This window comes from Hypanus sabinus, chromosome 29 (genome assembly GCF_030144855.1).
Source record: "Hypanus sabinus isolate sHypSab1 chromosome 29, sHypSab1.hap1, whole genome shotgun sequence".
Lineage (NCBI taxonomy): Eukaryota > Metazoa > Chordata > Chondrichthyes > Myliobatiformes > Dasyatidae > Hypanus > Hypanus sabinus.
In genome coordinates this window covers 41,090,303-41,116,588 of record NC_082734.1, presented here as the reverse complement: position 1 = coordinate 41,116,588, position 26,286 = coordinate 41,090,303, and the positions used below count along the sequence as shown (strand labels likewise).

General features: G+C 39.0%; 1 protein-coding gene across 3 annotated transcripts in view; it reads right to left on the bottom strand.

Moving 5' to 3' along the window:
* Nucleotides 1–26,286, bottom strand: part of LOC132383259 (histone-lysine N-methyltransferase KMT5B-B-like) — a 41,580-nt gene that overhangs the window by 5,425 nt on the left and 9,869 nt on the right. For all 3 annotated transcript variants that reach the window (XM_059954211.1, XM_059954210.1, XM_059954213.1), the window contains 6 exons: nt 24,519–24,684; nt 22,725–22,834; nt 16,157–16,320; nt 3,597–3,616; nt 2,198–2,334; nt 1,425–1,594 (listed from right to left, as the gene is read on the bottom strand). In XM_059954211.1, the coding sequence (XP_059810194.1) occupies nt 1,425–1,594; nt 2,198–2,334; nt 3,597–3,616; nt 16,157–16,320; nt 22,725–22,834; nt 24,519–24,684 (767 nt within the window). The remainder of the gene's footprint in view (nt 1–1,424; nt 1,595–2,197; nt 2,335–3,596; nt 3,617–16,156; nt 16,321–22,724; nt 22,835–24,518; nt 24,685–26,286) is intronic.

Below are 26,286 nucleotides of genomic sequence, written 5' to 3'. Positions count from 1 at the left end.
AATATCAATGTTTAATAGAAGTTTCGATAGGTACAAGGATGGTATGGTGTGGAGAGCAATAGTGCGGGTACAGGTCAATGGGACTGAGCAGTTTAAATGGTTCAGCATGGAATAGATGGGCCAAATGGCCCATTTCTATGCTGTAGGTTATATTAGGAATTACAAGCAGATCAAAGAAGTAAAATGAGAAAGAATAAAATTAGAAGCAGCAGTAAGCCATACAGCTATTCAATAAAATTACAAATAATTCTCTGCTTTATCTACTTTCCAAGCCCAATCTCCAGACCCCAATAATGTTTTAATGAATCGAACTGTATGAACAGTATTGCTGAGGGGTCTTGGCCTGAGATATCGACTTTTGTTTCACTCTATACATGTAGACTTGCCTGCTGAGTTCCTCCAGCACAGTGTGCTGCTTTGAACGATATGAAAGACAAGTTTTTCACTGCACCTTGGTACATGTGGCAATAATATACCATAACTTACCCATTTAGGCTCAATGAATGAGCACACCCAGTTCTCTGAGACAAAAACAAAAAATTTCTCAACCAGTGTATTCTCATTTCAATTCAGAGTGGGTGATCGCTTATTTTGAGACTTTACCTCCTGATTCTGGGGCTTCCAGCTTGCGAGAATGGCGGTAGGAATAGTGAAGGTGAAACCCTGTAAGCATTTGAATGCTGCAGAAACATTCCAGCTGGATACATTAAGGTGGGTCAAGTTACTGTGTAGTTGATAAGATGGTTAAGAAGGTTGTACGGTGTGTTGACCTTCATTTGTCAGGGTATTGAATTCAAGAGCCACAAGGTAACGTTGCAGCTCTGTAACATTCTGGTTAGACCACACTTAAAATATTGTGTTCAGTCGAAGCTTTAGAGAGTGTGCACAAGAGATTTACTTGGATGCTACCAGGATCAGAGAGCATGTCTTATGAGGATAAGCTAAGTGTGTTAAGGATTTTCTCTTTGGAGTTAAGGAGGATAAGAGGTGACTTAATAGAAGTGTTCAAAATTATAAGAGGCATAGATTGAGTGGATAGCCAGAGTTTTTTTTCCAGGGTGGAAATGACTAATATGAGAAGGTATAAATTTAGGTGATTGGAGGAAAGTATAGGAGAGTTGTCAGAGGTAAGAGTTTTTACTATGAAAGAGGGAGAGGTTAGATTGACCTTGAGTAGGTTAAAAGGCTGGTACAATGTCATGGGCTGAATGGCCTGAACTGTGCTGTATTTATGTTCAATGTTAAATGTTGTATTTGTTTTCTTCATCTGTAATTATCCCTGTTTGCACAGTTCTCAATTTCCTGATTGGTTTTCATCTGACTGACAGACTGAGTATCCTTTTCGATGTTCCACCAGCCTCCCTACCTCAACAATGGAACCTGCCCCTCTCATGGTAGCAACATTCATTGGTGAGAGTACTTACTTTTCCACAGTGCCCTATCAACAGTTTTCTGGTAGAGAGATGCACGTGCTCTTCCTTTCCCTTTCTCTTTCATGCGACTCAGGCGGCTGTCAGTCTCTCTTAGCCTGTAGTTGTAGAGAGCATTCACTTCCACAGCTCGCTTCTTCATCCTGAAAGCTCCTTCACCTCGCCTGGAAAGATCAATTCCATTTCAGATGCTGGAAATCATGAGCAACACACACAACCTTCTGGAGGAACTCAGCAAGTCAGGCACCATCTATAGTGAAAAAGGGTCTTCACTATTGGATTTCTTAACACTGGCTACTTTCCAGCCACTCCAAAGCATTTGCAACCCATTACGACTTGCTGTGAACTGACAGGCTTGCTCAGCCATTTCAGAATGCGGCTAAGAATCAACTTGACTGTTGTGGGTCTTTAAATCAGACCAACGACAGATGGTAGATTTTCTTCTCAAAGAAATATGATGGTTTTTAAACATCAATCAGTAACTTATAGTCACCATTACTGAGAATAACTTTGAATTACAGATTTGTTCATTTAAAAATATTCCCAGCTAAAGTGGTAGGATTCTAACTCATGTTTTCAGATCAGGCCTTTGGATAGGAGTTAGCAATTTAGCTCCCTCCCAACTCCACTTCTTTATACATTGCTGATTGATGCCACCATAAGGCCCAGTAGATTTGTGCTCAAGTGTTCATTTCAGCAATCATGACCTTCAACTAAACATTACCTTCCAGCAGATGAGAAGGTCTGGAAACCATCTTATTCCTCACCTTTCACACGTGTAGCATTCACACAGCTCATTGTTTTCACCAAAAAAACTGTCACCATAGTAACAGGTGATTTCATCTCCAGGTTCAATATCTCGAAGTACTTTGACACACGCTCGGTCACCTTCAGTTGGAACAAACTGTGTGAGGAAAATACAAGGTAAATGTACTTGTAGACTAGGAGACCAGTTGTGCTGTGTAACAAAAGAACACATCATCATGGGTGCAATCTTTTGTGAGTTTCTATGCCCAGCAATCCTGTCTCTGAAATTCCTTGATCTCTGCACCTCAATCTCCTCATTAAAGATGCTGCTTAAAAACAACATAGAACAATACAGCACAGTACAGGCCTTTTGACCAGAATATTGTGCCGACCTTTTAACCTACTCTACGACCAATCTATCCTTTTCTCCCATAATGCCCTAATTTTTTTCTTTCATCCATGTACCTAAAAGTCTCTTAAATATCCTTAACGTGGCTTCAACCACAACCTCTGGCAGCATGCTCCATACACCCATCACTCTCAGTAAAAAACCTACGTCGCACATCCCCGCTATACTTTACTCAATCACCTTAAAATTATGCCTCTTCAACTATTTCTGAGCTTTTGATAATCTGCTCTCATATCTTCTGACAGGGCTTAGTGTCAAATTGTGTTTGCTAATACCTGTGAATTAGGATGCTATGATAAAGTTGTTATATAAACGCAGATGTCATCGTTGAGGAAGTACAAAAGACTTACTACAAAGAGGGAAGCTGTTCACAGAGTATGGTTCAGACAACAGCCATTTTCTGTTCCATATTTTTCCAAAGCATAAACGTACACTCAGTACCCACTTTATCAGTTACAGGTTCAGTACACCGCTTCGACAGGCTAGCTAAACCAGGTGAGGGTAATGGGCAACCTCATACACTAGTGAGATAAGGACATGCCTGTCCCAGCATGTGAAATCAGCTCTGGTGGACTGGGTGGATGAAATCTACAGTAAGATCCAACCTCAGGAAGGTGGTACTGCAACGTTGAGAGCGAAGGGCATGACAAGGACAGACCCCAGTTTGTCATGTTTGTTCATACCACTGGACTTGGACTTCTGATGTCAAGAGAATGGAATTACCCCAGTGCAATGAGTTTTCCACTTTAAAAACTCTCTTACACAGATTTCCCTGTCATCATCGGACAACTATCACCATCACACCAAGATATCAGTTCCTGGTGTTGAACTTTAAACCTGTTGATTCATAATCTAAATGATATGTCAACAATTCCTTGACAGAAAAAAAGGATGACAATAAAACATAATGTCACACAGCTCTAGGATTTTTTTTGTGTTGTGTCTGATCCAACAGCTGTTACTTAAAGACAAAACCATGTGAAATAATGTGATAAAGGCCACTCTCTTACCTTACAGTTTGGTCTGCAGTCTTCAGGACAAGGAGAAGGGGAGAAGGAGAGAAAAAAAGAAATAGCATTACAATTAACCTTCCTTATAAACACATACTTTGAGTTATAGCCTGTTTTATTTGCAGGGTACCGGACCACCAATTCAGGGATATACATTTGAATTTATAGCAGCTGAAAATTATAGCAACCATGACACAAATTGTTGTGAAAACCTATGGGGTTCACTGATGTTTGCAGAAAGGAAACTCTGACGTCCTTACCCAATCTGACCCCAGACGCACCAACAATAATGCCCTTGTTTTAGGGGTATTGCCAGCAATGTCCAAACTCCATGAAGACACGTTTATAAAAACATTTGTAAGTACAGCTAGAAGTATGCACATGTGCATGCATATTTCAATATCCATTAGAATCATAACAGAACAATTTTAATTTAGCAAAGATTGCTTTGAGTTGCCTATTCTGCTAGTTCAAAGGACTGCAATAAAGCCTCAACAATGGAAGACACATGAAATCCTAAGGACAGATGGTATCAGTTCCAAAGAGTTGAGCGATCCGGGAGATTAGAGATGAACTGAAGAGAGAATCAAGAAACCTTTTAGGGGTAGCTGTGGATTGGGAGCATGCAAATATGATAGAAATAAAGTTTGCATTTGTATTGCATCTTTCCAAGTCTCAAATGGATCCAATCAATGAAGTATTTTGAAGGTGCAATCAATGCAGGAAATACGGCAGGTAAACTGTATACCCGTAACTCCCACAAGTACCAGTAACGCAATGACTAACCTGCTTCTGATGTTGATGGGTAAATGCCAAATAGACTGTTTCTCTGACATAGATAGATAGATAGATACTTTATTGATTCCAAAGGAAATTACAGTGTCACAGTAGCATTACATGTGCACAGATATACAAGTATTAGAAGAGAAGTAAGAAATAAAAAATAAGTTACCTCAAACTGTCTAACAGGAGGAGGGTCATCATTTTTCCGGCTATAGGTTGACTCATTATAGAGCCTGATGGCCAAGGGTAAGAATGTCCTCATACAGCGCTCATTGGAGCAGTGCAGTTGTCTTAGTCTATTACTGAAAGTGCTCCTCTGTTCAGCCAAGGTGGCATGCAAAGGGTGAGAAACATTGTCCAGGATTTTCTGTAGGGTTCTTTGTTCTACCACAGCTTCCAGTGTGTCCAGTTTGACTCCTATAACAGAGCCAGCCTTTCTAATCAGTTTATTGAGCCTGCTGGCATCTCCTGTGTTGATGACATTGCCCCAGCACACCACCACATAGAAGCAACAACAAACTGGTAGAACATGTGAAGGAGAGGCCTTCATACTCCAAAGGACCTCAGTCTCCTCAGGAAATAGAGGTGACTCTGGCCCTTCTTGTACACAGCCTCTGTGTTGGTGCTCCACTCAAGTCTGTCATCCAGGTGCACCCCCAGGAACGTAGGTCCTCACCACATCCATGTCCTCACCATATTATCTACCTAAAATTTATCTCATATTTTCCATGACATGAAATTAAATAAGTCATATCTAGATCTGAGAAATATGAGGAAATTATGCTAACTAGTTACATTTCTAAATTTTAAGCAATTTCCAAGATAATGACAGGATCTGTAATTCTCTTGATATTGCTGGAGCACATTACATTAACATTTACATCCTAGACACTTGTATCATAGATAAAATATTAACTTTATTTGTTACATGTACAATAAAACATCGACAAATAGAGCGAAATGCATCAATCGATCTTTAAGTGGGGATGGAGGCAGAATAAAATAAATTATAGGCCAGTTAGCCTGACTTTAGTGGCTGGGCAGATGCTGGAGACCATTATTTCTTTCTTTTTCAATCTTTTTATTGATTTTCACATATACACAAAAAAAAAATAACATAGTAATAAGTAAATTATAAATACAATAGACTTGAAATCACATTGATAAGATAATAATATCCTACTAAACATCAACAAAAGAAAATACCTTAATCAAGTCCACATGATTATATGAAAAAAAAACAAATAACCATTAAAAAAGAAAAAAAAATATTAAAAAATATATGAGAAAAAATATATATTAAAAAAAAATAAAACACTAAACTAAACTAACATAGGCAATAATAACAGTTTACAAGTATAAGATAGTGTCAAAGAACTCCGGAACTCCATACCTGAACATGAATAAGCAGAAAGGTCCGGAGAAGGCCAAATTAATTCATATGAAAATGTCGAATAAACGGTCTCCAAGTTTCTTCAAATTTAATTGATGAGTCAAAAATAGTGCTTCTAATTTTTTCCAAACTCAGATAAGAAATAGTTTGAGAAAGCCACTGAAATGTAGTAGGAGGATTTACTTCTTTCCAATTTTGTAGTATAGACCTTCTGGCCATTAATGTTACAAAAGCAATCATTCGTCTGATTGAGGGGGAAAACTGATTGCCATCTTCATTTGGTATACCAAATATTGCAGTAATAAAATGAGGTTGTAAATCTATATTCCAAATTGAGGAAATAGTAGTAAATATATCCTTCCAATAATTATGTAAAGTGGGACATGACCAAAACATATGGGTCAATGAGGCCACTGCTAAATGACATCTGTCACATAGAGGGTTAATATGAGAATAGAATCGAGCAAGTTTATCTTTAGACATATGAGCTCTATGTACAATTTTAAATTGTATTAAAGCATGTTTAGCACATATAGAAGAAGAATTAACCATTTGCAAAATTTTTTCCCATTTATCTGTTGATATGTTATATTGAAGTTCTTTTTCCCATTCTTGTTTAATTCTAACTGATATTTCTGGTTGTATCTTCATAATCATATTATAAATAAAAGCTACTAATCCCTTCTGACAAGGATTTAAGGTAAAGATCAAATCTGTAGTGTCCATCAAAGTTGAATTAGGAAAAGATGGTAAAACTTTATGTAAAAAATTTCTAATTTGTAAATATCTGAAAAAATTAGATTTAGGTAATTCAAATTTATTAGAAAGTTGATCAAATGACATCAAAGTATCTTCAAAAAAGAGATCACGAAAACATTTTATACCTTTCCTTTTCCATATGTTAAAAGCTTGATCTGTCCAGGAAGGTTTGAAAAAGAAATTAAATAAGATAGGGCTATCAAGAACAAAGTTTTTCAAAATAAAGAACTTACGAAATTGAAACCAAATTCGTAATGTATGTTTAATAACAGGATTAAATATTTGTTTATTAAATTTAACTAAATCCGCAGGAAGACAAGAACCAAGAACAGAGAATAGAGAATATCCCTTTACCTCATTACATTCCAAATTTACCCACTGTGGGCACAGTGGTGAATCCAAATCTAATTTCCAATACAATAAATTACGAATATTATTTGCCCAATAATAAAATCTAAAATTAGGTAAAGCTAAACCACCATCTTTTTTTGATTTTTGTAATTGCTTTTTACTTAACCTAGGGTTTTTATTTTGCCACACAAATGAAGAAATTTTTGAATCAATGCTATCAAAAAAAGACTTAGGAATAAAAACTGGTAGGGCTTGAAATAAATATAAAAATTTCGGTAAAATCATCATTTTGACAGCATTAATCCGACCAATTAATGATAAAAACAAGGGAGACCATCTTGTAGTAAGTTGATGAATTTGATGAAGCATAGGTAAAAAATTCATTCTAAATAAATCTTTATATTTCTTGGTAATTTTTATACCTAGATAAGTGAAGTTATCAGTAACAACTTTAAATGGTGTCCTATCAGTCAATAAAGTTTGTGCATTTAAAGGAAATAATTCACTCTTATCTAAATTTAGTTTATAACCAGAAAAAGTACCAAATTGAACCAACAAGGATAAAATAGCAGGAATAGACCTATCAGGGTCAGAAATATATAACAGCAAATCATCAGCATAAAGAGATAATTTATATAACTTCTCATTACGGGTAATACCAAAAATATTAGGAGATTCACGAATAGCAATAGCTAAAGGTTCTAATGCAATATTAAATAATAAAGGACTTAAGGGACAACCCTGTCTCGTACCACGAGATAATTGAAAAAAAGAGGATCTGTGGTTATTCGTAAAAACAGAAGCAACAGGTTTATGATATATTAATTTAATCCATGATATAAAATTAGGACTAAAATTAAAATTTCTCAATGTATTAAATAAATATATCCATTCAACTCTATCAAAAGCTTTTTCAGCATCTAATGAAATAACACATTCTGGGATTGTGGGTGGTGAAGTATGAATTATATTAATCAATTTTCTTACATTAAAAAAGGAATACCGATTCCTCATAAAACCAGTTTGATCTTCTGAAATAATCTGAGACAGTACTTTTTCTAATCTAATAGCTAAAATTTTTGTAAGAATCTTAGAATCTACATTTAATAATGATATAGGGCGATAAGATGTACATAAAGTAGGATCTTTATCTTTTTTAAGAATTAGAGAAATATTAGCTTCATAAAAAGATTGAGGTAATCTCTTCTTAGCAAACGCATCATTAAAAATTTCACATAACCAAGGAGAAAGCAAAGAAGAAAAAGTTTTAAAAAATTCTACTATATAACCATCAGGACCAGGAGCCTTCCCTGAGTTCATTGATGAAATAGCCTCTCCTATTTCCACTATAGAAATAGGAGCATCTAACAGACTATGATCTTCATCAGTCAGTTTAGGAATATTCAAATTGTTAAAAAAATTATCTATCATGGACTGGTCACCATCAAATTCTGAATGATATAAAGATTTATAAAAATCTTGAAAGGTATTATTAATTTCTTTATGATCAGTAGTTAAATTACCGTCTAATTTGCGAATTTTAATAATTTGTCGCTTAGTCGAGATAGCCTTTAATTGATTAGCTAACAGTTTACCAGTACGGTCACTATGAATATAAAATTGAGCCCTGGTCCTAATTAATTGATTTTCAATTGAAGAAGATAATAGTAAACTATGTTCCATTTGAAGCTCAACTCTCTTCTTATAAAGTTCTTTGGTAGGAGTCACGGAATAAATCTTATCAATTTCCTTAATTTTATCCACCAATAAAGCAATATCTAAATATCTTTGTTTTCTTTTACCAACAGAATATGAGATAATTTGACCACGAATAAAAGCCTTAAAAGAGTCCCAAAGTATTCCTCTGTCGATTTCTTCAGTACAGTTTGTAGAAAAGAACAAGTCAATTTGCTGTTTTATATAAGTAATAAATTCTGGGTCTTGAAGCAAAGTAGCGTTAAGTCTCCAAGATCTGGTGTTATTGGAATAGTCCGAAATCTTAATAGATAACTTCAAAGGTGCATGATCCGAAATAGTAATAGAATCATATTTACAATCAATAACATCCGTTAATAACCGATGATCAATAAGAAAATAGTCAATTCTAGAGTAGCTATGATATACATGTGAAAAAAAAGAAAATTCTTTATCTTTAGGGTTCAAAAACCGCCATATTTCTGTAATTCCCGAGTCAACCAAAAATGAATTAATAAGTAGGGCTGATCTATTCGGAAGAGTGCGAATAGGTTTAGATCTATCCATCGAAGGATTCAAACAACAATTAAAATCTCCACCCATTATCAACATATATTCATTTAGATTAGGAAGAGAGGTAAATAAACGTCTAAAAAATTCAGGGCAATCAAAGTTTGGAGCATAAATATTAACTAGAACAACTTTCCAATGGAAAAGTAAACCAGTTATCAACAAAAATCTACCCTGTGGGTCAGAGATAATTTCATGATGTGTAAACGATATTGAGGGATCTATAAAAATAGACACACCCCTAATTTTGGCGGTACAATTCGAATGAAATTGTTGACCCTTCCAGAACCTAAAAAAACGTTGATTATCCTCCCTCCTGATATGGGTCTCCTGTGCAAAGATAATATTAGCATTCAGTCTATGGAATACTTTAAATATTTTTTTGCGTTTAATCGGATGATTTAAACCATTAGTATTCCAGGAGATAAAGTTAACAGATCTATCCATCATACCAATATTAATTGTGTGTATCATAAAAGGTTAAAAAGACACATACCCCACAATTCAGGAAGGAGGAAAATTGATTCAGGAGCAGCCGGAGAACATGACACCTCAACAATATTAGTAATTTAAAGTCGGCCCATAAACTAAAAGCAAAAAAATAAAAAGCAAAAGCGTGAAAAAAGATCCCTACCCCCTCCCCCCACCCTTCGAAAGAAAGCCAAGCGGCAGGCGCATAATCTAATACTAATATTACCCCCATTTCAAGATGGCAGCTCTATAAAAAAAAGATTAGAAGAAAACTATATATCACCCAAATTAAAATATAGAGTTGCAAAAAAAAATATATATATATCAATCAGAATAATAAAAAAAAACTAATATAATACAACAATCATTAATAAAAAAAAGGTATAAACGTCAAAATTTAAAAGTGTAGTATACCTTTAAAAAAAAATCCCATATTCAAATACAAGATGACGTTTCAAGAGCAAAGACTTATGGGAAGAAGAAACGCCATTTTGAAAAAACCATATTACTAAATACAAATGTGAGTTCAGCAATCTGTTAAAAGACAAAATAACATTTAAAAAGAAAGGGATATAGTACAGTACAGCATATATATAAAAAAAACTAAAAGTCCAAAACATTCGTCCCATATCTGAGTACAGGCAAACAGATAAATGCTTGTAAAAAAACAGAATCTTACGGGAAAAATAAACAACTTAAAAAAAAGATAAATCATTAATGCAAAATATAAACGTATATAACCAAAACAGAAAGAAAAAAAAGAATATTATCAAAATTAAAAAAAAACATCTATAAACAATGAAGCTAGTAAAAAAAAACCGAACCCATAGATCAAAAAATAAAAAGTTATAACCCAACTTCATAGGTTAAAACTTAAAATAGAAAGATATCCTCTCTCCGAAAAATCTTCCACATAACACATAGTTCAAGTTGCAGTAGAAGATCGAAATTCTCCAACAAATTTCTTCGCTTCTTCCAGAGTGTTGAAAAATCGTTGACTGTAGTCGGGCAGCACGATTCTAAGCTTCGCTGGATACATTAAAGCTTGTTTAAGTCCGATCGAATGAATCTCTGCCATCACTGGTTTAAAAGCGATCCTGGCTCTCATTACTTCAAAAGAATAATCCTCGACTATTCGAAACTGAAAGTTTTTGTAGGAAATCATACCTTTTTTACGAGCTAATCGAATTAGAAGCTCTTTCTCACGAGGATAATGAAGGCGAACAATCACCGCTCGTGGTTTATCAGGCACAGACGAAAACCTCGCAACTCTGTGAGCGCGGTCGATAACAGGTTTAGTTTGCAAACCCTCATCACCGAAAATTTCCCATAGTAAATTAGAGAAAAATTCAGTTAAATCACCGGACTCAACTTTTTCGGGAAACCCGATAATACGCAAGTTCTGTCTGCGAGATCGATTTTCGAGATCAGAAATTTTAAACTTATACTGATCTACAGTCTTAAGAGTCGATTGTACCTTCTTATCCAACACTTCAATTGTACGTACTTTTTCAACAATTAATTTTTCAAGAGTCGCCAACTTATCTTCATGCCGCTGAATAACCGATGCCTGCGACTGAAACTTAGTATCAAGCGATTTAACAGCTCCTTCAAGTTCAGACATTTTCGTGGTAAACGTGTTTTCCAAACTTGCCATTTTACTTTCTAAACTTGCCATTTTACTTTGCAACTTGTTATCCAAACCTGCAAGTTTAGTGTCCAGAAGATTAGAAATTGTTTCAACAGATAACGGCTCCTTAGACGATTTCTTACTTGTAGCCATTTTAAGTTCGGCAAAGTTAGATCAAATATAGTTTTAAAAGAAAAAAAAAGTCAATCGAAAATATCAACTCATTTGATTAAATTCGAAAAGATTAGATTAAAGGGTGATTATAGTTAGAAAAGTGAAGAGCGCCTAAAAGGCAGATGTTTACGTCGCCATCTTGAAACTCCACCCCTGGAGACCATTATTAAGGATGTGGTTTCGGGGTTCTTGGAGGCATGTGATAAAATAGACCAAGGTCAGCATTATTTCCTTAAGAGGAAATCTAGACAGACAAATTTGTTGGAATTCTTTGAGGAAATAAGGAGGATAGACAAAGAGATTCAGCGAATGCTGTGTACTTGGATTTTCAAAAGACCTTTGACAAGGTACCATACATGAGGCTGCCTAGCAAGCTAAGAGCTCCTTGTATTACAGGAGAGATACTAGCATGGATAGAAGATTGGCTGACTGGCAGGAAGCAAAGAGTGGGAATAAGGGAGGCCTTTCTGATTGTCTGCTGGTGATTAGTGGTGTTCCATAGGAAGCCAGTGTTGGCACCACTTAATTTCACACTATATTGCAATGATTTGGATGATGGAACTGATGGCTTTGTAGCCATGTTTGTGGACGATACGAAGAAAGGTGGAGACACAGGTAGTGTTGAGGAACCAGGCAGCCTGCAGAAGGATTTGGACAGATTGGAAGATGGACAAAGAAGTGGTAGATGGAATATAATGCAGGGAAATATTTGGTCATGCACTTTGGAAGGAATAAAGGCATAGACTATTTTCTAAACGGGGGGAAAAGTTCAAAAATCTGAGGCACAAATGAACTTGGAAGTCCTCATAAAGGATTCTCTAAAGGTTAACTTGCAGGCAGTAAGGAAGGTAAATGAAATTTTAGCATTCACTTCCACAGGACTAGAATATAAAAACAAGGATGTCATTCTTTTTCTTCTGAAGCTCCTCACCTCTACTACAGATTATTAGAGTCCTCTGTCCTGCGCCAGTCTTTCAGGTTTTCCCAGGTGAAGCCGATCGTCATGGTGTGTCCTTCTTCTCTCAGGGATGAGGCCTTTAAAGCTTCTGTAGGCACTTCTGTAGCACTAGGTTTTTAAGGGAAGGGGTTGCTATCCCAATGCCACAAGTATGTACACGCTGAGGCTTCATAAGGCATTGGTCAGAACACACTTGGAATACTGTGAGCAGTTTTGGGATCATTATTTAAGAAAAGAAATGCTGACATTGGAGAAGGACCAGAGGACATTCATGAGTATGATTCTGGGAATGAAAGGTTAATGCATGAGGAGAGTTTCATGGCTCTGGGTCTGTATTTGCCAGTGCTTAGAAGAATGGGGGGGGGGGGGGGAATCTCATTGAAACCTATTGAATATTGAAAGGCCTAAACAGAGTAGATGTGAGAGCATGTTTCTATAGTGTGTGAGTCTAGGACCAGAGGGTCATCCTTCTAGAACAGTGATGTGTAAGAATTTCTCTAACCAGAGGGTAGCAGAATTTATTGCCACAGACAGCTGTGGAGGCTAAGTCACTGTATATATTTAAAATGGAGGTTGATAGGTCCTTGATTAGTCAGGACAAGGGTCACCAACCTTTTTTGCACCGTGGACTGGTTTAATATTGACTGTACTCTTGCGGACCGGCCGACGGTGGGGGGGGGAGTTCTTAATCACGACCAGAATATAGGTGATAAGTCAACTATAAGTCACTTATAAGTGGCTAATACACTCTATTTTATTTCTAAAAGGGTTTATCTAAGAAATTTAATATTAAATACACAGGCATATTTTCTCCGTATGAACACATAAAATCATTGCAACACACCAGCATCGCTGAATCAGTGGGAGCCCTGGGCTTGTTTCCCTGCAACAAGACGGTCCCATCGAGGGGTGATGGGAGACAGCGATACTCGAAGGAGGTTCCTTATGTCCAGTCTACTCCGCAATTTAGTTTTCGTGGTTCTCAGCACTTGCTTCTGTCCTGCTTGCTCATGCTTTTTTCGCTCAAAAAATTCAAAGGGTTTGTCCTTAAGTGCAGGGTGCTTGGACTCAAGGTGCCAAAGCAGTTTTGAGGGCTTCATTGCCTCATTAGACAGCCTCTGGGCCCGAGCTCCAGCCTCCCGCCCATCCGCTGCCAGACACGGCTGGTGGTGGGTGGGGTGAGAGGACGAGGTAAGGGCTGGAGGTCCCCGTGCCGGGGCCGCGGCGGTCACAGTCTGGAGAGAGTGACCGACCGAGCAAGGAGTGCGACAGGGCACATGCCCGTCCTCCTTGTATGTAGGTACGATCTATCGGCCGACAAGTTTGGCTTGAGGGATGACTTCCAGTAGATCACAGCGAGGTAGCTGCTCTGCTACCTACGGAACCCTGAACCCAAATTAGGTAGTCTGCAAATATTTTAGCACATATTTTAGCAAATATTTTAACACAAACATTCGGTGTGCTAAACTTCAGAGGCGGCACCCATCTGTCCGTGCTCCAGGCCAGTAGCAATGGCACTTCTCACCGGCCGGTTACGAGGCCAATCAGTGATCCCTGGCGCTAGGGTATCACTGCATTTAGGCGATTGATGACCTCACATGCGTTCAAGTTCAACAGTGGATGTGACAGGGAATGAGGAAAGGTGCAGCTGACTCATATCGTTTCCGCGCGGCCTGGTAGCACATGCTTTGTGGCCCGGTAGCTGGGGACCACTGTGTCAGGGCATCTCAGAATCAGCCATGATGGAATAGCAGAGCTGACTTGATGGGCTGAAAGGCCTAATTACGCTCCCATGTGTTTTGGTCCTATGATTGCATCAACCACAACACAGTCTGAAGATGTTGCCATGCTTCTAGTGATAGCATAGCATGCCCACAACTTACTAACCACAACTAACCCGTACACCTTTGAAATGTGAGAGGAAAACAGAGCACCCAGAGGAACCCATGGTTACGGGGAGGATGTACAAAGTCCTCACAGACAGCGGTGGGAGTTAAACCTAGATCGCTGGTGGTGCAAAGCATTATGCTAACTGATATGCTACCATGCCACCACAGGTTGTAGCTCTAACAAACTAGAATCCAAAGACTGATTCAACGCCCCTTGTTCCAGTCTTGAGGTGTCATTAAAACGTTATGCTGCATCATTAGCTGATACTGAGCTATTTCAGAGTCAGCTAGTCTGGCTCTACGAACAGGGCAAATAACATCAGAGCACCCATGACAATGTCCTTTCAGTGACACTTCAACAAACAAGTCAGCTTAACATCCTGACCTGACATAATGTATACAGAGCCTTGAAAAAGTATTCGGCCCCCACTACTGTTTTCACAGTTTACTGTCTAAATTTCTAAACTTAAAATATTTTGAAGTAGGAGTTTTGAGCTACTCTACAAAATATTGTGCATCATGTCAAAAAAGTTCCAAAACCTGTCAACAATTTACTAAAAATTAAAAATCAAAATTGAGGTTGAGAAAGTATTCATCCCATTCATCCCATCCCAAAAAATGCAGACAAAAAATCATTCAAGACAAGTCCGGGAACTGATAACAGAGAAGCACAAATCTGGTGGAAGGGTACAAGACCATCTCAAAGGCACTTAACATACTTCAGAGCTCAATGCAGTTAATCATGGAAAAAGTAGAAACAACATGAAACCACTCTCACACTGCCTAGGTCAGGCTAAACTTAGTCGCTGGAAAAGAATGGCACTTGTAAGAGAGGGTACTTTGATGCCAACATTCACACTGAGTGAGCTGCTGAAGTCAGTAGCTACAACTGGAGTTGAAGTTCATGGCTCTACAATCTCTAAAGGCCTTGAATAGAAAGGGTATTTATGGAAGAGTGGCAAGAAAGAAGCTCCAATAAAAAAAAGCATATCCTTTCCTGTAAAGACTTTGCAAAGCGTCACTTAGAAGACACTGTAAGGTGGAAGAAGGTCTTGTGTCGGATGAGACAGAGTGGAACTTTTTGGCCTCAACATTAAGCAGTACGAGTGGCATATATCTAATATACTGCACATTAGCCAGGTAACACTATCCCTACTGTAAAATGTGGAGGAGGTAGCATCATGCTTATCAGCAGCAGGGACTGGGAATCTGGCCAGAACTGACTGGAAGATGAACGCTGCTAAGTACAGAGAGATCTTGCATAAAAACTAGCTAGCCTCTGTCACTGGGGAGGAAGTTAGTCTTTCACTAGACAACAACACAATGCGAGAGCAATCAACTGAAGAGAGGCTTCAAATAAAGAAAACTGATGTTGTTGAGTTGCCCACCGTAACCCAATCAAAATCTTTGGCAAGACCTCACTGTTGCTCCCCAACTAATTTGGCACAGTTTAAGCAATTTAGCAAGGAGGAATGGGTAAATCTTGCTCCATCATGTTGCACAAAGGTTATTAATGGCTGTAATAGCTGCGAGAGGTGTTTCAACTAAGTACTGAGCAAAGGGGGATGAATACTTTTGAACAGCTGACATCTCAGTTTTTGAATTTTTACTTTTCCATGCTTTACAATTTCCCTGCTTTTTAGGCTCTACTCTGAAAAAAGGAGCCGATGATTCACAAATAAAAATTCTCGGTTAAATTGGTCAAAAATTATTGGTTGTAGTACTCCTTTATCTGAACAAAGACTGAACACTTTTACAAGGCACTATACTTTCTCAAAGTGTATGATTCTATAAAGTAAAACAAGGAAACATTTGCAACGACGACACATTCTCTATGAGTTCTTTCATTTCCTCCACTGTTAAAGAGGACCAAGTGTACAAACTTACCATGGTTGATGAAAGATGCGGGCCCTAGCCAGAGCTGAGCACATTTCTTTCTGGTTGAGTACATCACACTGAAGTCATTCTCTCCAGGGCGCAGGAGGGACTCATCCTCTTCTGAAAGCTCTGCCAGGCAGCCGACAAGCAGTTCAATCTTATCATTCTCTTTCCTTTTGAACAGGAACAAAAGTGCCAATTCAACAGGAGAAAAGCACTCACTGTTTGCAAAATGAAGACATCTGCACACTTTGTTATGTTAGGTTATCCCAATCAAGGACACAGCAGAGATGTTCTGCCAAACTAATTAAGCTAATGACACCTAATCCCTTCTGTCTGCACATAGAACATTACAGCACCGTACAAGCCCTTTAAACCTACTCTAGGACTTTTGAAATCCACTCTAACCCTTCCCTCCTACATAGCCCTCCACTTATCTTTCATCCATGTGCCTGTCAAAATATCTCTTAAATGTCCCTAATGTATCTACCTCGACCAACAAACCAGCAGTGCTAGTCCATGTCCCTCTATTTCCTCCATATTCTAAGAGCTTTTTAAACACTTCTATCATACATGCTTCCACTACCACCCTGGCAGCACATTCCAGGCACCCACCGTCTGTGCAAAAGAAAAAATTGCTCCTTTAAACTTAACCTCACTCACCTTCAGCCCTGGGGAATAAAGTTACCACCTACCTATTCAATCTATATCTCTCAGTTTTATAAAATTCTATCTGTTAGAAATGGTAACAATAATCAGTTGTACAGTACAAAATAGGCCCTTCAGCCCTCCATGTCAATGTTATCTGTCTTCCTCCTGACTACATGAATACTGCATACACTCAGTGGCCACCTGTTTGTTAATGTGAATATCAAATCAGCGGGGAAAGAAATGTGATCTAAGTGATTCTGACCATAGATGATTGTTGGTGTCACAATGGTTGGTTTGAGTATCTTAAAAACTCTGCTCTCCTGGGGTTTTCACAGTACAGTCTCTAAGAAGCATCGGGCGAGCAGCAGTCCTGTGGGTGAAAATGCCTTGCAAATGAGAGAATGGCCTTGTAAGAGGAGAATGGTCAGACTAGTTCAAGCTGAAAGGAACGTGACAATACCTCAAATAACCTCACGTTACAACATTGGTGTGCAGAAGATCATTTCCAAACATGCATGTCAAACCTTGAAGATGGGCTACAGCAGCAGAAGACCACAAACATACATTCAGTGACTTTATTAGGTACAGAAGGTACCCAATAAAGTGGTCACTGAGTGTATTTGCACACATTAGGTTCATAACCTTCTATGCATTGCCCACTTAAATGCCTGTCCAAAACAAAGTGGTTATATTTGTTTTTACCACCTTCTCCCACGAGTTCCAAATATCAAGCACTCTGTGCTTAAAAAAAAACCCTCAAATCTCTTTTAAAACTCTTTCCTCTCAACTTTAATTTATGCCCTTCTACTTTTTGATACCCGTCTCGCTTTTTGATTCAGACTCTGAAACCCATCTATGCCTCTCATGGTAGCGTAGCAGTTAGTACATCACTTTACAATGCCAGCGCCCAAAATTCAATTCCTGCCGCTGTCTGTAAGAGAGTTGTACACTGTCTCCATGACTGTGAGGGTTTCCTCTTACTGGTTCAGATTACTACTACATTCCAAAGACATATGGGTTATTAGGTTAATTGATCACATGGGTGTAATTGGGCAGCACAGACTTGTTGGGCCAATAGGGCATCTTACCATGCTGGATCTCTAAATTTTAAAAATTAAATACAAATACATAAGATAGCTTATAAACTGTACAGAGACTGACTTTATGTCCACAAAATGATGCTCGGCACAGGACAAACTGTCGCAAGAAACATAAGGTTGTTACAGTAGGCAATTTTAATTGTCCAAATTCTGACTGGGACTCCCGTACAGTAAAAGGACTAGATGGGTTAGTTTGTCAAACACGTTCAGTACATAGAAGTCCCAATGAGAGAGTTTGTGACACTTGGTCTGTTTATTAGGGGATGAGACAAGACATCTTTGCATCTAGTGACTATAATGAAATTAGTTTCAAAGTAAATATGGAAAAGGATGGGTCTGGTCCATGGGATGAGATTCTAAATTGCAGAAAGGCCAATTTTGATGATATCAGAAAGGATCTGGCAAGTGTGGAATGGGGCAGGCTGTTTTTTGCCAAAGGTGTCCTTGGTAAGTGGGAGGCCTTCAAAAGTGAAGTTTTGAGAGTATAAAGCTTATATGTGTCTTTCAGAATAAAATTTAAAAGTAACAGCTTTATGAACCTTGGTTTTCAGGAAAAATTGAGACCCTGTTTAAGAAAATAAAAGAAGTGCACAGCATATAGGCAGGAAGGAACAAATTAGGAACTCATGGAATGCAAGAGAAAACTTAAAAAAAGATATCAGGAGGGTAAAAGAAGGAATGAAGTAGCCCTAGCAGACAAGGTAAAGGTGAATCCTTAGGGATTCTACAAATAGGTTAAGAGCAAAGGATAATTGGTCTTTTGGAGCCAAAAGAGATGAGGGAGTCATTAAATTGATTTTTTGCAGCTATATTTTCTCAGGAGACAGTCACAGAGACTACAGAAGTGAGGCAAAGCACTAGCAAGATCATGGACCCGATAACAGATTACAGAGGAGGAGGTGTGTGCTGTCTGAAGACAAATGAACTTGAGTAAATCCCCAGGGCCTGACAGGTGTTTCCTCCGACCCTATGGGAGGCAAGTACAGAAATTGCAGGAGCCCTAGCAGAGATATTTAAATTATCCTCAGCGACAGGTGAGGTACTGGAACATTGGAGGATAGCTAATGTTGTTCCAACAATTAAGAAAGGCTCTAAAAACAAACCAGGAACTATAGGCCTGGAAGCCTGATGTAAGTAGTGGGAAAGTTAATGGAAAGGTATTCTAAGGGACCAGATATATGAATATTTGCATAGACAGGGACTGACTAGGGATAGTCAAGATGACTTGTGTGTGGTAGGTTGTGTCTAACCAATCTTATAGAGATTTGAGGAAGTTACCAGGCAAGGCAGTGGATGTTATCCACGTGGACTTTAGCGAGGCATTTGACAAGGTCCCACATGGGAGTTTGGTCAGGAAGGTTCAGTCACTTGGCATTCAAGATAAAGTAGTAAATTGGATTAGACACTGGTTTTGTGGGAAGAGCCAGAGAGTAGTAGTAGACGGTTGCCTCTCTGACCGGAGGCATGTAACTAGTGGAGTGCTGCTGGGTCCTTTCTTGTTTGTCATCTATATCAATAATCTGGATGATGTGGTAATGTGGCTGACACCAAGGTTGGGGGTCTAGTGGACAGTGAGGAAAACTATCAAAGTTTACAGCTGGAAAAACGGCACATTGAATTTAATGTAGACAAGTGTGAGGTGCTGCACTTTGGTAGAACGAACCAGGACATGTCTTATACATTAAATGGTAAGGCACTGAGGAGTGTGGTAGAACACAGTGATCTGGGAATACAAGTCCACAATTCATTGAAAGTAGGAGCATGGGTAGTTAGGGTTGTAAAGAAAGCTTTTGGCACATTTGCCTTCATAAATCAGAGTACTGAGTGCAGGAAATGTGATGTCACGTTGAAGCTGTTTAAGAGATAATTTGGAGTATTGTGTGTAGTTTTGGTCACCTACTTACAGGAAAGATGCAAATAAGGTTAAAAAAGCACAGAGAAGATTTATAAGCATGTTACCGGGACTGGAGGACCTGAGTTAAAAGGAAAGCTTGAATCAGCTAGGACTTTATTCCTTGAAATGTAGAAGATTGAGGGGCAATTTGATAGAGGTATCCAAAATTATGAGGGGTACCCGATAGGGTAAATGCAAGCAGGCATTGACTAAAACTAGAGGTCATGAGTTAAGGGTGAAAGGTGAGAATTTTAAGGGAGAACATGAGAGGAAATTCCTTCACTCAGAGGGTCGTGAGAGTGTGAATGAGCTGCCAGCGCAAGTGGTGCATGCAAACTCAATTTCACCAATCAAGAGAAGTTTGGATAGGTACATGGAAAATAGGGTTTAGATGGTTGTGGTGCAGGTTGATGGGACCAGGCAGTTTAAATGGTTCAGCATGGATGAGATGGGCCAAAGGGGCTGTTTCTGTGCTGTACTTTTCTATCACTACAACATAAGTCACCGTAGAGTTACTGACAGGAAATGATAAAGCAGTGGTGCTTGGGGTGTGAAGGGGTAGGTTAGTGAGTGGGGAAAGTAACTGCTTGGGGAAAGTAACTGTTTTTGTGTCTGGTGGCCCTGGTGTGGATGCTAGATAGCCTCCTCCCTGATGGGAGTGGGACAAACAATCCATGAACAGGGTGGGTGGGATACTTCACTGGATTCTGTACATATGTCATTGATGGCGGGTGGCCAGGTGCTGCTGATGCACTAGGCAGTTTTGACTACCCTTTGCAGACCCTTCTGTTCGCTGAATGCAGTTTCTGTCCCATGCAGTGATGTCGCTTGTTAGGCCGCTCTCTTCAGTGCATCTGTAGAATGATGTGAGTATATGTACATGGTCCAGCTCTCTTCAACCTCCTCAGAGAGTGGAGGCCTTGGTGGGCTTTGTTTTGGGACCATGAGATGTGCACCCTCAGGAAGTTGAAACTGCTTGCAGTTTCCAATGCTGTGTCGCTGATGCAAAAAGGGGTGTGTGTGAATGGTACGAGTTCTCCTGAAGTCTAAGACCACCTTCTTTGTCTCAAAATCATTTTGGGAGCAGGGGGCCAGGAAGAGAAGAGAAATGCAGTTATAACTGAGTGTGGCATAGTCAGGGGAATAGACACAGTGCTCTGTTGCAAGGATCAAGAGTCCTGAAGATTTTGTTATCCTATGAGGAGCATTTGATGGCTCTGGGCCTGTATCCACTGGAATTCAGAAGAACAGAGGTGGGGAGGTGATCTCATTGAAACCTATTGACTAGTGAAAGGCCTGGATAAAGTGGATGTGGACTGATGCTTCCACTAGTGGGAGAGTCTATGACCAGAAGGCACAGCCTCTTAATATAAGGATATCCCTTTAGAACAGACGCGAGGAGGAATTTCTTTAGTCAGAGAGTAGTAATTCAGTGGAATTCATTGCCACAAACAGCTGTGCCGACCAAGTCATTAGATATATTTGTAGCAGAGGTTGATAAGTTCTTGATTGGTAAGGGTGTCAAAGATTCCAAAGTAAAGGTTCTAAAGTAAAGTGAGGGCATCAAAGGTTACAGGGATAAGGTTTTTGATTAGTAAGGGTGTCAAAAGTTACAGATTGGGGGTTAAGGAAAAATAAATCAGCTATGATCAAATAGCAGAGGAGACTCAATGGGCAAAACTGCTTAATTCTGAACACCTATGCTCTGTTCGCCAGAGAAAGCAGTATCTACCAGTGGCCACACATTTTAATTCCACATCCCATTCCCATTCTGATATGTCTATCCATGGCCTCCTCTACTGTCAAGATGAAGCCATACTCAGGTTGGAGGAACAACACCTTATATTCTGTCCAGGGAACCTCCAACCTGATGGCATGAATACGGATTTCTCTAACTTCAGTTAATACCCCTCCTCCCCTTCTTACTCCATTATTTATTTATCTATCTATCTCTTTATTATTTTTCCCTTTCTTTCCTTTTCTCTCTCTGTCCCTCTCAGAATCATCCCTTGCCTGCTCTCATCTCTCCCTGGTGCTCCCCTTCCCCTTTCTTTCTCCCTAGGCTTCCCATTCCATGATCCTTTCCCTTCTCCAGCTGTGTATCCCTTTTACCAATCAACTTTCCAGCTTTTAGCTTCATCCCTCCCCCTCCTGTTTTCTCCTATCACTTCCGACCTCCCCTTCCTACTTTCAAATCTCTTACTATCTCTTCTTTCAGTTAGTCCTGACGAAGGGTCTCGGCCCAAAACGTCAACTGTAATTCTTCCTATAGATGCTGCCTGGCCTGCTGCATTCCACCAGCACTTTGTGTGTGTTGCTTGAATTTCCAGCATCTGCAGATTTCCTCGTGTTTCTGACCTATGAATTGTGTTCTTATAGTCTAAAATGCATAGGCAGGCTCCTGTTTAGTTCCTTATTCAAAGTCAAACACGAAAGTGTCATGTAAAGTTAGCCTGGGCTTAATGGTCAGGTCTTATAGTGGACCTTAAACTTTTGACTAGGTGCACGGTAGCATAGCATTTAGCCTCATGCTATTGCAACGCCAGTAACCTGGGTTCGATCCTTGCTTCAGCCTGTAAGGAGTTTTGTATGTTTTCCCTGTGACCACATGCGTTTCTTCCGGTTTCCTTCCATGTTGCAAAGATGTACAGTTAGGGTTAATGATTTGTCAGCATGTTATGTTGGCACTGGAAGTGTGTAACAATTGCAGGCTACCCAGTACAATCCTTGCTGACTTGATTTGATGCAAATAATGCATTTCACTGTATTTTGCAATGTACATAAGAGAAATAATATTAATCTTTATCTTTACATATTGCAAATTAACATATTTATCTCAGTGATCTGGTTGTAACTTCAGCACAAGTTAGTTAAGTGAAAGGACAGTATCTTAACCCATGTCACAGATCCCATTAAAGGCGAGGAAACATACCACTTTCTCAATGACACTATCTTGGCTCCATTGGATTCTGAAGAATATCGATTACACGGGAGAATTTCAAAGCCACTTTCAGGTAGGAATATTCGAAGGTAACGAAATACCTAAAGTAGAGCCAACATTTCAGGAATTCATCAAATAAACATACTACTCTGAAAGATCATTTTAAGAGTAAATTTTATTCACACACACGTGCCTGCATGTATATTTACTTGTTTTTACTATGTGTATATTTTTATTATTTCTGTACACATGTATAAACAGACAAATGTTTTCTCTATTCTGGGGCTGAGCTTCAAATGATCTGAAATACCACAACTGCTGCAGACCTCCTCGGGAATGAGTTGTGGAGCTTTCGATAATTTTGGGAGTATCTCATTGAAAACTATCAAATATTGAAAGACTTAGATGGAGTGGATGTTGAGAGGGCATCGGAGTAGGGGAGTCTAGGACCAAAGGGCACAGCTTTATAATACAAGGAAGACATTTTAGAACAGAGATGAGGAGGAATTTCTTTATCCAGAGGGTGGTGAATCTGTGGAATTAATTGCCACAGATGGTTGTGGAGGCCAAGACATTGAGTGTTTTTAAAGATTATGTTGATATGTTCTTGATTAGTAGAGGCATCAAAGATTACGGTGAGAAGGCAGGAATCTTCCTGCCTTGTTATCCCTGTTGAGGGATAATTTTGTAGTCCACTTAATATGTTCTGTATATAAGGACATAAAATACAGGAGCAGAATTAAGCCATTTGATCATGGCCAATGGCAGAGCAGACTTGATAGGTCATATGGCTTCTGCCATTTTAATACAGAACGTAAAATAATTTTAGAAAAAAATGCTGATATTTACAAGGCTATATAAATTGATTTAAAAAAGGTAACATCAATTGTTCCTATCAACTGAGACCTCAAATTTGTTGCTTATATTAAAACAAGTTAGTTGATATAGATGGAACTGTTAAATGTGGTACAAGCGCCTAAGACTGGGGAAATAGGAGGGGGATATGAAATGAAAATTAATGATAAATCTTGCTGTCTGCATACTCGAGGTGCTGTTTAGTTGACTCACAGTTAAAAATGGCTACTTGGATAGCCATATTATGCACCAGATTGTTGCCAATACTTGGGGAACCTCCTCCAGCACAATGGTGCACTATGGAGACCAAACAGAGGAGTAAAACAGAACCATTTAGAGAAGCAGCACTTGGGTAAATAAGCTTCAGCTCTGAGATTTATAACAGCTTCTGTAAGTTGTAGAAAATACCCTAATCAGTACATAGGTGTGCTACAGTCTTGTCCTGGTAGTTAGCAGGAGAATACACCACATGATGTTGAAATGTCACCTGAAACTGATGCAGAGGGTTCACCAGAGCAAGTTAGAACAAGATCAGGGGCAAGAACTGGAGGACTTCTCATAGTCTGTGCACTTCACACTCTATCCATCTTCAGGCCATGCCATCCAGGTAGTATTATTTTGTCTCTATGTGCTGGATTGTAACTATATGTACTGTGTTTTGCACCTTGAACCAAGAGAAACTGTGTTTTGTTCAGATGCATACATGTGTATGTTTGAACGATAATGAACTTTGAAATGAAGATGCAGACACGAGTGAGAATGGGAAAAAGCACGTGGCCACAATTCCCACAGCCAAATTGCTTACAAGATTCTATCTGGGCTCAAGCAAGACAACTGGGCATGGTGACTGGGTATTTATGAAACTGCTTCTGGCAAGGCTCTGCACTTTCACGAAAGGGTAAAAGTGAAAACACTCACTTATTCACTCACCTGAGCTTTGAATATTTCTTCCTCGAGAGACGTTTTGTGCAGGAAGTAGTTCCAGGCCCAGTCGCCCAGTGTCAATGCTCGATACACAGTTTCCAAGTCCTGTGACTTCAGAAACTTTTGAAGAATATCCCTGAGGTATTGGTGCCTCCTTACGACTGGTCGATGACTGGAATGAAATAAAAATCCATTATTTAGAGTTCGGCTTGTGGCTTCAGACTCAAGCAAGAAGACAATAAGAGGTCCTGCAGGTATCAGTGTATTTTCCAAAAGTTTAATATAATTAGTAACTAAAATATAGTTCAAATGGAAGAAAGTCAGCAATCAAAGAAAAATTTTTATATTATTCCTCACAATCTAATTTCTAGATTTTTGTCTGGACTTTGTCATTCTAAATAAACATTACCTTATGGAGACCAGAGGCAGATAAGTAGATTCTCAAAATCAAGGTGGCAATGGACAGAGATGGATAGGTCACAGATGGAGTCAAATTTCTGCATGGCCAGAAGAGACAGTCAAGTGTGAAGATGGAGAGAAAGCCATGGGAAAGGAAATTACAGAGGCATGAGAGAGGAGATGGCCAGAATTGATTGGAAAAAAACACTGGCAGGGATGATGGTAGACCAGCAATGGCTGGAATTTCTGTAAGTAATTTGGAAATGTGGAAGAAAAATAGTAAGACAATGAGATGAACGTTAAGGGGTTAATGACCTTCTTCTAGTATGTGAATTCAAAGTCTCTAATCACTTATCTGCAACTAATGTACACTGTGTAACTGAAATGTGCTTTATAGATGGGATGGGAAAATAACTATGTCTGTGCTTCCTTGTTCTAGGAATCATCACATGTCTGTGCTTGGGAAAGCCTGATATACTGTCCTGAGAACTAACACTTAGAAAATATATAACCACTCAAAGACATATAGTGCAACTTTGCTATTCTAACAAGTAGTAGTTGAAGTTCCCTCCTTTTTGTCACGTACGTCTGGGATATAAATAAGATTGCTGAGCAGAGTCTCAGAACTCTGCTTTAGGAGTCTGGCCTTTAGTCTGAGACAATTCTCTGAGTCGGCCTGATCTATTCTGTCTGCTGCTCCTGAGATTTTTTTTTCCACAACAGGAAGGCACAGGACACATACATCCCAAAGAGGAAAAAGTATTCTAAAGGAAAGATGACACAACTGTGGCTAACAAGAGAAGTCAAAGCCAACATAAACTCCAAGGAGAGGGCATACAATAGTTTATTATTATATTAATAAAAATTAGTGGGAAGTTAGAGGATTGGGAAGTCTTCAAATACCAACAAAAGATAACTAAAAAGTCATTAAGAAGGTAAAGATGAAATACAAAAGTAAGCTAGCCAATAATATTAAAGAGGATGCCAAAAGTTTCTTCAGATACATAAAGTACAAAAGAGAGGCAAGAGTAGATATCGGACCACTGGGAAATGATGCTGGAGAGGTACTAATTAAGACACTAGCAGTATGGTGGAGGTTCCAGGTATCAGGGGTCATGAAGTGTGTGAAGATACCATTGCTAGGGAAGTTCTTGGGAAACTGAAAGGTCTGAAGGTAGATAAGTCACCTGGACCAGATGGTGTACATCCCAAAGTTCTGAAAGAGGTGGCTAAAGACCCTCACCAGCAGCCTGCTGGATCCCCTGCAGTTTGCCTACCGGGCAAATAGGTCAGTAGACGATGCAGTCAACCTGGGACTGCACTATATCCTGCAACATCTGGATCGTCCTGGGACCTATGCTCGGATGCTGTTTGT